The following is a 12,472-nucleotide window of genomic DNA, read 5'->3' on the forward strand; positions in this document are numbered from 1 at the left end:
TTCCGTTTTCGTCCAGACCTAGGGTAGTTAATGGGGTTATGGATCGATTGACTCAGCAAATATTTTCTAAATGGGGGTAGGACTTGACAAGCCTAGGCTTCTTCCTATCCCTTTTCGAACGAGTCAAATGTGTATTATATTGAAATTGAAATTTTATACAGATTTTTATTTTTTTTCATTTGTTTATTCATTTTCATCTATTTTTTAATCGTTCGAAATAAATAAAGAAGAAATAAATAAATTAGAAAACTTCCAACGAGAGACTAAGCGATTGAATGTATCACGACAACCTTTAATGAATAGATTCGTTTTTCCATGTTTATTTCATATATGCTTTCTTTTATTTCTTTGATAGTATTATTTCCCCAGACTTATTATTTATGTCCTCAATGTAAATCCTGCGTAAAAAAATAATCCTCAACATTTCTATAATGCATTCTCTTCCTCCGTCATATTTCAACTACTTGTCACAACCTTTATAAAAAAAAGCCTTTTTTTATTTGTTTTTCTTGTTCATAAATGTTATATCGATATATATATATTATTGACAGACTATCCACAATTTCAATTACATTAACGTATTTTAAAACACCTAGATTTGAATACCACTCCCTACTTAATTATAATTCTTAAAAGCGCCACGCAAAGGCAAAGGGCGGTGAACTATCTTGACCTGCGGAGTGACTCTTTGGCAGCAGGCGGGATCTAGTTGATCGTAGGCTGCGAGCTGTAGTCGGGCGGGCCGGTGCAGAGAGCAGCGTGGTTCATCCTGTGACTGACTGACTGACACCCGCCGGGGGAAAAAAAGTTACTCTGAGTTCGCGGACACACTTGCCAACATGTCTGGAGATGACGAGACACAGGAGCAGACCATCGCCGATGACTTGGTCGTCACCAAGTACAAGATGGGTGCCGAGATCGCGAATCGTAAGTCCGACGCAGCTTCATGTTTGTCTCCACAGTCCACAAGTGTAACGTTAGCTAGCAGTGTCAGCTAGCCAGGCAGCAGCTGTGCCATGTGCTGCAGCTGCTGCCTACGCTTACTTCACTCAAGAAAGCGCTCCTTTGTTTAGTCGGAAGGAAACATGTGTCTATCTGTGTATTTAATCAGACCTTTGTTAAATTTAAGTCGTTATTTGTTATTTGTTGCTGTCACATTAGCATGAGCGCTAAGTGTTAGGCTGCTAGCATTGTGGCTGCGCTTACCGATCTAGCCAGCGTTAGCTAGCCGTGAGTGCTAACGTAACAGATAACAATGACAAGTAGAAAATTCAAAGACGCCTTTCGGGTTGTTCCAACAAGTAAATAGTTGACATTTTAAATTAATACATTGAACTAAACTCAAATCGGAACGAATAATTTTGCATCTCTTGAGAGTTTAATGGAAACCTGGTTTGTCCTAAATGTTCACATGTGAAGAGTTATTCATACTACAATTCACCCACTCCTTTATCTGTTTTAAATTACCTCATTTATTATTAATGGATTTTAAACAAACCATGAACAAACAAATAATAAGTATTGTCATGTTTTTTTTCCATTTTCTACTGAAGGGTTTCGAGTCACTCTCATGGGTCACATTCACACCTGTCACCTGTTCAACCTTAATATTTATATTTAGACTATAATATCACTCTCAATCTGTAGAGTCATCAGGTTTCCCTCCTGCCGACAAGTTAAACTTTTAAATCCAATGTTAACTATGACTAGTGTTTAATCTCAGAAAGTGTACTTGTGGTGTAATGTCGTCAATTTGATGTTTTCCTTGTGTAAGTCTGTCAGAATCAATTTATCAGTAATCCTAAACCTATTAAAAAATCCCACAGCTCAACATCAATTTGCAGTAAATGGTCGTTTTCATTCCATTATTATTACTTAGAAGTGAAAATAATTGAATGCAGTGGGTGCTTCACAATCCATTAAATGTTTCAGCTCTAGCTCGTGTGATATCATCGTAGTGAAGTTATTTGTTCTCATTGTAATATGGCAGCACGAGTCACGGGCCAATAAAATAAGCCTTTTTAAAGTGAGCAGGTTCATGGTTACTGCACTTCCTATCCAAGGTGGTGTCACTTGTTCAATAATAGGAATTATGGGAGGTCACCTTGGTCAATTATAACCAACTTATCTGAAATGTAATGAAAGATGATGAACTGAAAGACCCAGAAAATGGTCAACAGACTAATTACTTAGTGACAGCCGAAAACAATATACATCGTGTTCTTCAGTCCCATTTTCACCACATCATGATGTCTCTTTTTTTTTTTTTTTTTTTTGTCCTGCAGAGGCTCTGAAGACGGTGGTCGGGGCAGCTTTGGCTGGCGTCTCTGTGCTCAGCCTGTGTGAAAAGGGAGATGCCTTCATCATGGCAGAAACTGGGAAAGTCTTCAAAAAAGAAAAGGAAATGAAGAAAGGTAAGTCTTGTTTGCTGCTCTCGGCACTGAAAATAATTGTCTCTGACTCAGCACTTCATTGTTCGCCCTCTTTTTTTTTTCACAGGTATCGCTTTTCCTACTTGTGTGTCGGTTAACAACTGCGTATGCCATCACTCCCCCCTGAAGAGCGACCCTGATGTCATACTGAAGGATGGGGACCTTGTCAAACTGTAAGCTACCAAATGTATTCCTGCCGATCCCGAGTATTAGATAAATTCTGGGATATTTAATTTCACCCTCTCTTAATCTTTTTTGGGGGTATTTTTGTTTACAGTGACCTGGGTGTGCATGTCGATGGCTTCATCTCAAACGTGGCTCACAGCTTCGTTGTTGGAGTGACCAAGGTAAGTTACTTTAAGAAAAAGAAATAGCTGCACTTTGGTGCCCATTCCCACAAGAGCCATGATTTCTAGGGTGGATGTTTGAACAATTAGTCGAGACCACTCAAAATGGAATCTCATTTCGACAGAAGAGCAGAACTTTTTAGCTGTGCTTTAGTAAAAAGACCAAGACAGAAGCAACCGCATGGCTGCAGAGGAACTTTTTTTTTTTTGAGAGGGGTGGTTATGCCTTTTAATGTAGAGATAGGATGGTGGATAGACTCGGAAATCTGGGACAGAGAGCCACAGTTCGGACCTGAACCCAGTCTGCCTACTTCAAGGACTGAAGCCTCTGAATATGGGGCGCACTAACTGACCACTAGGCCCCCAGCACCCCGGCTGCAGAGAATTTAGTTGTCAGTGAGAGAAGGAGGAGTTCTTCACTGTTCATAGTTCAATCATTTTTGAGCAGGAGCTGAATATTCCAAAATAGTCCTCTCCACTTCTCCCCTCCAAAACAAAGATATGTGTGAAGAAAACCTGTTGAACACCCTCTAAGCAATTAAATGATGAAAACCATCGTTCTCCCAAGGTTTTTGGTGTGGCCTCAGGGACAGTGAACAGACATTCGGTTAACTCAAGCTCAGATTGTTTCTCTGGTGTCTGATGACTAATGACCATCAGGTGTCTGAAGGTTCATTTTGCAGGTCATTTTGAGACTCATGTAGGCTGATTTAGTGAGTGTTGTGGCGCTGAACTGAAGACAGGAAGGAACAAAATCTGACTTAACTTACAGAAGTTTGAGTTGGGAACATTCCTTAAGTTTTGTGATGTCATTCATTGGTAGATCAATATTTGTTTTTTTTTCACCTTATTAAAAAGATCCTCCTGTGTCTTTAGGAAAACCCTTTGACAGGACGGAAGGCTGATGTTATCAAAGCAGCTCACCTCTGTGCTGAGGCTGCTCTGCGTCTTGTTAAGCCAGGAAACCAGGTAAAGTCTCCGACCATGATGACCACTGATCAGACGGCGTCACAGTTCACACCTCTAATAATAAACGTTTCTATGTCTCGTCTGTCAGAACACACAAGTGACAGAAGCCTGGAACAAGATCGCTAAGTCATTTAAGTGCTCCCCTATCGAGGGTAAGTTAGTGAACACCTTCAAGCTCCGATGCCTTACATTGGCTAAATAAAATTTGACATGCTTGACTCACTTTGTTCCTTTTCTCTGTACAGGCATGCTGTCCCATCAGCTCAAACAACACGTGATTGATGGGGAGAAAACTATCATCCAAAACCCAACGGACCAGCAGAAGTGAGTTCACCCAGCCAGAGATTTTCACTGACCTGATGAGTGCGAAACCTTTGGGTGACCTTTTCACTTTGTCTTTGTAGAAAGGACCACGAGAAGGCCGAGTTTGAGGTGCATGAGGTGTACGCAGTGGATGTACTGATCAGCACTGGAGAGGGAAAGGTGAGAGGCAACTGTGTTAGATAAATCCACTTCATTTTAAAAAAGTCTCACAAAGGCAAGGTTATTCATGTGTTTGGTTTTGGATTCAGGCAAAAGATGCCGGTCAGAGGACCACCGTGTACAAAAGAGACCCCAACAAGGTTTACGGCTTGAAGATGAAGGCATCTCGGACGTTCTTCAGCGAGGTGGAGAGACGCTTCGATACAATGCCTTTCACTCTGAGGTAGCGTCTCTTTACTTCACATCTGTTTCATCACTGTGGTCATTGGGGGAAGCCCTAGGCAGACATGCGTCCATACATATTATTAAGTTCATTTCCATGTGATTAAGAGTAACAGTATTTTCTGGAGATCTCAACTTTGTTTTATCCCATATCCCCAGAGTTGCAAAAGCACAAAACAAACTTAGAAATAGGTAATGGCAGCATGTCATGTCAAGGTCTGACCTATCACAATGAACAGCCTATTGTTTAGTATTCTCGATTGTCAGAAAATGTCCCATTATCACGAGAAAAACAAGCTTTGTCATGTCAAGCTAAGCACAGAGATGTATGGTAATATGGGAAAACCAGCTTTATCTCAATAACTGGAAGGAAAAAGTTGAGATCTTGAGAAAACAACTGAAATGAACTTATCACAGGAATACCAGCGTTGTTATCTCAAGATAATGCGATCAATGAGTCCAGACCCAAAAGAAAACATCTGGAAATCTCTTGGGTGGATTAAATCAAAAGTATAGATGCATATCTGCTCAGGGCTTCATTATTATCCAAAGTGTCACCCCTAATATTTTCTTATCTTCTGTGTTCGTCTTCTCAGAGCGTTTGAGGAAGAAGGCAAGGCCAGGTTGGGCGTGGTGGAGTGTTCCAAACATGAGCTGGTGCAGCCGTTCAACGTGCTGCATGAGAAAGAGAGTGAGTAGAACACTACGGGAATGATTCAAGGTTTCATGTGCATGAAAAAATGGGTTCGTTCGTACATGAACTAAAGGAAGTAAGGTATAAAAATGTCTATATATATATATATATATTTTTTTTTTTTTTTTTTTAAATGGTAAATAAGAAAGAAGTAGAAAGAGAAGTTACTGCACAGGTAGTACTGGTAACAAAAATGTGTAACCTCATCACGGCGTAGTTTAAATAGTTGACAGAAAACCTTTGAAGGGTTGTTAAATACGGTCCTAAAGTAATGCCAGGTCTGTTCAGTGTTATCATGTCTGATAACCATAAAACAAATTTCCTTGATATATATATCATTGTGACAGTAAAGTCATTTTCATTGTACCACAGGCCCCTGAGAACGTAGCTTGGCTGTGCACGGTGGACCCTGTAGGTCATATATATTATTGTAACTTTAACTATTGTTGCACAAAAACTAAAACAATGCAAACGTGTTATTGTTTGCTTATTTTTGTGCTATTTCAATGTCAACAAGAATCAGCCTATGCCTGTCTAAATAAGCAACTCCAAAGAAAATAACTTTGACCATGCATTTTAATGATATGATGTATAATGAAATGCACTACAACAAGTTCTTCACCTGGTCTGGCCTTAGATACCTGGAACATTTGATGAACTAATATTCCACCCAATGTCACTCATATTGCAACTTTCAACCTTCAGGTGAAGTTGTCGCTCAGTTCAAGTTCACCGTGCTGCTCATGGCCAATGGACCTCTGCGAATCACAAACAGCCTCTTTGAGCCAGAACTCTACAAGTCCGAGCATGAAGTGGAGGACCCAGAGCTGAAGGTACAACATGATTGATGGGTGGATATTGCCTCCCATTCCGAGAATAAACTACTGGACCAACACGGCTGCTGAAGCATGCTGTTAGCTGACTAAGCATTCCACCGGCAATTATTTATTGATGTATGATGTGATGTGCCCCTGCGAGATTCTGAAAGTCATTTTTGTCTACTTCCCCCCCCCCCCCCCCCATTTGAAGGCTTTGCTTCAGAGCTCAGCCAGCCGTAAGACTCAGAAGAAGAAGAAAAAGAAGGTGAGTTACAGGGCTGTGCATTTAATGTTAATGAACAAGAAAACAGCTGCAAATTTCTGATTTCCTTTCATGTCAATCTTTTTATTCTTTAAGGCTTCAAAGACTGTTGAGAGCGCAACTGGACAGGCAATGGAGACTGAAGCTGCAGAGTAAATTTCCGACTGACATCTGAAGGCCCAAAGAACAGACGTCACCAATCCCTCTGTCCCAGCTGTCTGAGGCACTTGCGGGTATAGCCGCTGTGAATACCTCTGAATCTAATTGATGTCAGTCTGGGATGATGGTGCTCCTAAATTCTGTCACTCCACCTAAAATACACGCGCGCACACACACACACACAATGCTCATCGTTAATAAATCTCACAGTCCTTCAGACATCCTTATTCTGTTAATAGAGGACACAACTCTGCTAAAAATATTTAAAAAAAGGATGTGTTGTGTCCGGGCATTAACTCACTGGAACATCGAACCATTTGACCGACCTTGGGCCTTTGTCTATCCCCCTTAGATTCAGTAAATGAAAAATAAAATACAGAGCAACCAAGAATGATGACTGCACAATACTCTGTCAGTGTGATTGTGTAGGATTTAAACATCTTCCTAGAGGTCATGCCTCTATAGCCATGCATTTTGAAATGTGTGTGTTAACTTGTGGACTGGAATGTGTAACACCTGTCTTGATCTTTGGTGTCATATGACATTTACACAAGTTAAGAGGTTGACATCATCAGTAATTATTACCGGTGATTTCAGCCTAATTTCCGCATTTATACAACTCTTGCTAAGGTCCATCTACTCGTAGATAGTGTATACTTCCACACAACTACTGTAGGTTACTCGGCTAACAATGTCTAACATTTCTACGATTTTGAGTAATCAATATAAATGACTTTCTTTTTTTCAGTTGAGGTCTAACTCCTGCCAAGGGTTCAGCATTCAGTCTTGTAATGCCACCACTGAGTCTGACAGTCTGTGTTTACATAAAGAGTCCGTACCTGTTAGATATATGGATGCTTTTGTAAAACATATCCCACTTTCAGAGACTATTTTTGGAAACATTAAAAAGCCACCTGACATCATTTTATTGGTTTTGTGTTTCAGCTGATTGTCATGATGAGTGAATGTGTTTTTATGATTCTGAAGAGTCGTCCTTCTCAAGCTTTTTCACTAATTGCATTTATCAGAAGTCAAATGAGGAATGTGGGGAAGAATACTAACAACCTCCAAAGAAGTGCAGACTCATGTCTGACAACTTAATGGTTTGGTACAGGAAGGGCTGCAGCCTGGATTTACAAGAGTGTATTAGTTCACTTGTGTCTTTCACCATCAACCTTGAAGAGCTAAAGGATATGTTTGTATAAATAGTAAATCATATTTTCCAAAAGGAATCCAAATGCACTTGATAGATGCTTTACTGATCCCGAGGGAAATTCAAACCATGATAGACTTGCATCCTGTCAGGAGTATAATTTGGGGGGTGAATTTGATGTCTTACTCAAAATCAAAAATTCTAACCCAAACTCGCCAAGTAAAAATACAGAGGAAATTACTTCAGAGGTGTTGATATATATATTTTATTTTTTTTAACTTGTTTTTTATTTAATACACAGGTAAAACATACAACTTCAGGAGATGCTTTTCAGTTACACTTGTCCATTTTCTCATGAAATCCTAACATGTCATTTTACCAAACAACTACACATCCATATCCATACATGTATACACACACCCTTTCCTTCATACTTACATTAGATAGACATAAACTTACATGCATATAACCACACATATGGCTGCCTTCACATCGTTTTTTCAATCCTTTTTCCTTGATTGACTAACAACTTCTGCAAACATATTGGTAATTTGCTATACAATACACAAGTGCATTTAAAGTAAAATAAATAAATAAATTACATTAAATTAAAAATAAAAATATTAAGAGGTGACTAGAGCCCAGACATTATCTGCATCTCTGCTGTTATTGTTTTCTTTGCTATTAATAGCAAAATTGTAAGCAAGGAAATCAAGTCTCTGTCCATGTTGATATCAGGAGCTATACCTAAAATAAAGAGTGAAGAATCCAAGATTAGATTGATGCCCAAAATCTGATTTTCTGATCTTATTTCTTTTTGTACTTTTTTTCCAAAAGTCTACAACTTTTGGGCAGTCCCAAAAAATGTGTGTAAAATCCCCCACTAGTCCACTCCAGCACAACTCAGAAGTACTGCTGTATTTTGAGGTGATGGATGGGGTGTTAAAGTATCACATTTTGACTTTCCAGTCAAACTCCCTCCACATTGGACTGTTTGTTGATTTATGTCCCTCTTTGAATGATTCCTCCCATTGTTCGGAGGTGTTGATATTAGCTGGAGAGAACTATGAAATTCGAGGGCACCAGTGTTAACATGTCTGAAAATATTGCATTTACAATTTATCTGTGTATACAAATAAATTATAGAAAAAAGTACAATAATTAAAAAAGAACAGTTTACACTAGGGGGAGTGGGGTTCAAAGTCTACGAAACAATTAAATATCAAACACTACAAGCTGTTACATTTTTAATTGCTTTATGTTTTTCAGAGTATTGAATTGAATGCATGTATTGTTTAAACTCATAACTAAATGCAATGAAGCATAGTTTTTTTTTTACCTGTGAATTTAGATTTATGTATGTGAAATTTGGCCATTGTGATCAAAAGATTTATCAAGTTCACTGTACACACAAGTGGTTATCTGTGTACCGCTTTCCCAGAGACCGAAATATACATTCTTCCAAAATAAAACAAAATCTTTATTGATTTTCTCAATAATGAAGTCACAAAAATGTAACCAGAACTTCTTTAGGGGTGAAATTTATGGATGAGTTTAAAATAAATGTCCTTAATTGTATTAGTGATCAAATAAGGATTAGGTATCAGCCAGACCTTCATCCATGCCACACCATCCACAAATATATTCCAATACGAAGTGACATATGGTAATGTTGTTAAATCTTTCTAGAACATTGTTCTTATAGACCTGATGTTATTACTAAGAGAACTAGAGAAACATATTTAAAATGAGCTTGCTGGAGATAACAGAGTTAACTATCGGCCATCAATCCTCGGTGGAAATGTATAAAGCATACAGACTCCAGAGGGTATACACCTTTAAACAATCCTCAGGTTTTACATGGACATATATTCTGAAAAATTGTTGTAGCATATTTTTCAACAACAACAAAAAAAAGGAATTAATGCAGGCGACTAAAAGTGACGTAGCCAGTAGCCACCCTTATAAATATACGTCGCCAAGTTATGACGTCCTCTGTGGAGACGATTCCTCTGTAGTTGGTACGTAGAAAGCTTAACTCTTACTATTACAATCCGAGTTAATCATCGTTCATTTAAAAAGCAATCTTACTAATCCTCCCATTTGCGCTCTCTTCACAGCCTCCTCTTCTCAACATGAGGGCTAAGGTTTGTTATTTTTATTTACATCTGAGCGTAAAATCGTTTTAAGTTGGTGCTAACTTTTCCTAGCTAGCTAGCCCGAGCACAGCGACGGGCAGTGAGTGATATCATGTTTTAGAAGGCCTATTTAACTAAAGAGTCATGTTTTCCGTGTGTGTGTCTGTCTATGTTATTTAGTTTCATTAAAGCGTATAGTTATTGTTCAACAAATGCACGAATCAACCGAGTAATTAAGATGTTGTTTCTCTTTTGCAGTGGAGGAAGAAGCGCATGCGCAGGTGAGATTGTAGGGCGCACGTTTTGCAGCCATGCAGCTGTAACCGGACAGCTTTTGCTTTTACACGGTGCTTGAGGATTTTTTTGTTTTGTTTTGTTGTTGTCTGATTATTGTCATTATTATTTCCCAGGCTGAAGCGCAAAAGGCGAAAGATGAGGCAGAGGTCCAAGTAACCTGTCCTCTCCGCCATGGCTGTGACAGCACATGTTGCCAACAACCAGACCGGTGAGCTCAACTGGAGACCCAGGACCATGCCGGTGTCAAGTCTGACGGCCAGTGGCACCCACACCAACCTGAGGCCGCAGATTGATGCTGGAGAGCGGATTCAAGACCTGCTGGATGACGGGCTTTTCTCTGGGACCCCTCGGGACTCTTTGTTCTTAATTCCTCAACTTTTGTCATTTGTTCTTGTTCATAATTTGATTAAAGTTTTTGGTTTAGAAAATGGCAAATTGTGTGTTTTAACTAGCTGCACAATTCAAAGTGCCTTAGGCTTGGTTCAATTTAATTTAGAGGCATCAGTTTTCGGTCTGTCTCTGCATAACAGTTCATTGTTAAGGCTCACTGGGACACTTAAATACAGCAGGCCCATTAATGTTTGACCTAACTACACTGTGGCAAGGTGAGCTAAAAACTTTACAATAGAGCATACTTAAAACTATTACTTGCATTAAAAAGTGGTCATCTAAAATAATGTGTCATAAATTAATTCTTCTACCATTTGTTTCCAAAGTTAATCTGTTAAGTAAAGGATTAAAACAAGTCTGACGTAATGGAGTGAAAAGTGTAATTTAAATATAAAATTGAAGATTTAGTAAGTAGTATGAACTAAAAAATTGAAGGTTATTCATATATGTTTAAACTCTACCTGAATAGAAAGGGGCACTTATAAATAAAAACTAACCAAATCCCATGACTGCAGTGGGTGTGTGAATGCAGTAACCTTTGTGCAGCACAGAGCTTGCACTGAACAAACAACGTCTACATGTTGATCATCTTGATTATGCCCTTCAAGGCACTGTAATAATTTATCCTGTTCTGCAAGGATATTCAAATCAGGCTATTGCTGGGAAAAGGCTACAAGAGAGCAAAGTGTCCCTATTACTCTCTGTCACTACTCTCATTCTGTTTTCTTTATGCAGTTTCAAGAGGCTTCAGCTGCCTGAACTCCTAGTCTTCATGCAGCACAACAAATAATTAATTGAGCTTGGCACTATGTAGAACAGGGTAATAAACTAAATAACATAAATTAAACAGTTCCATTGGACAATATTAAATAAACTGAGATGGACATCTTCAGGTTCCTCTGAACTTTTAAAAGACATTTAATGATACATCCTTGAACAGTAACCTTTTAAATTACAATCATTGTGTTCTTAACTGTCCAGGCTGAATTGAACGTGGTTAACTAACAATATAGTCCAGCTTTAATAAAAACATGAAACTGCACCAACCAAACATGTTAACGGTGCTATCATCACTGAAAACATTGTATTCAAGGGTAGATAAAGCGAGGTTTGGTGACTAACAGGAAGTATTTAATCAGATGAAAAAATTACTGGCTGTAGGCAGGCATGACACAGCAAACACACATTTATCAACCATTAACTGCCTCTCTAATAAGTGTACTACTAGCCTACGTGTTCAATGATGTGAGGAATACATTTTAAAGGTGCAATATGTAGTTTTGGTAGAGACATTTGAAAGTTGGAGAAGTGTACAGATTCTGAGGTGTATGTTCATAACTCAATACACAAACTGCCCCCAGGGGAAATGTTGGTCCCTGTAACACTGTTTGAAGATAAAAGGATATGTGAGAAGTTATAGTGGGGGGCCCGCAGTGAAACCGTAACTCTCCTAGTAGCTTTTAAGCTCTAAACAGTGTTCCAGGGACCCATTTTTTCTTTTAGTAAAGTTTGTGTATTCCGTTCAGAAAATAAAGCATAAAATTGTGTCACAACTTCACTTTCACCTCCCAAACTCCATGGTGCTCAACCTTCTTTTTGCACTTGTAGTAGCTGATTGGAAACATGGGAAAACTCGACATAAGCTTTCACCAAATAGCCTCTGCTGAGTTTGCAGCTGTAGCAATTAAAAGTGTTCTATCAAACAGAACATTTAGAATGTTCTAGATATTTTAATTGCACGTTTATTACATAGCTATAACATTTTAACATATAGTGAAGAAAGAAAAACGTATTAGGAATACATCATAAGCATAGTAATTATGAAAAACATTTATTGAAAAATAGTCACAAATTTACAGTCAATATGGTAGATGTAAAATAGTCTGGATATAAATATTCTCGCTTTTCTTGCTGCTCTAAACACATTTATTGTTGACAGTCATTCTATGTCAATAACTATTGATAAAGCCAAAGACAGCTGACTTGCATGAGGCCCAGTTTGACCTCTGACTCATTTTGACATAACATTTCAACTTCAAAATTTAGAGTCATTGTTGTGTGACTGCTACTTCTGCTTCTCCTGCTGGAGAACAAAACGGCAGTCATCA

The 12,472-nt window shown here is 38.6% G+C and overlaps 1 protein-coding gene and 1 long non-coding RNA gene across 2 annotated transcripts; both read left to right on the plus strand.

Moving 5' to 3' along the window:
• The first annotated feature begins 755 nt into the window (after window positions 1-755).
• On the plus strand, window positions 756-7,309 carry pa2g4b (proliferation-associated 2G4, b). The gene is made up of 13 exons (XM_061057129.1): window positions 756-927; window positions 2,286-2,414; window positions 2,500-2,605; window positions 2,710-2,779; window positions 3,656-3,748; window positions 3,837-3,900; window positions 3,994-4,072; window positions 4,153-4,231; window positions 4,321-4,454; window positions 5,050-5,144; window positions 5,853-5,980; window positions 6,177-6,230; window positions 6,324-7,309. The coding sequence occupies exons 1-13, from the start codon at window positions 840-842 to the stop codon at window positions 6,381-6,383; spliced, it is 1,179 nt and encodes a 392-aa protein (XP_060913112.1). The 5' UTR covers window positions 756-839; the 3' UTR covers window positions 6,384-7,309.
• Window positions 7,310-9,549: 2,240 nt separating this feature from the next.
• On the plus strand, window positions 9,550-10,409 carry LOC132989921 (uncharacterized). Its single transcript, XR_009675948.1, has 3 exons — window positions 9,550-9,686; window positions 9,936-9,958; window positions 10,088-10,409. It is a non-coding gene; the product is annotated as an uncharacterized LOC132989921 (long non-coding RNA).
• The last annotated feature ends 2,063 nt before the right edge of the window (window positions 10,410-12,472 follow it).

The sequence above is a fragment of the Labrus mixtus genome, chromosome 15 (genome assembly GCF_963584025.1).
Source record: "Labrus mixtus chromosome 15, fLabMix1.1, whole genome shotgun sequence".
Taxonomy (NCBI): Eukaryota; Metazoa; Chordata; class Actinopteri; order Labriformes; family Labridae; genus Labrus; species Labrus mixtus.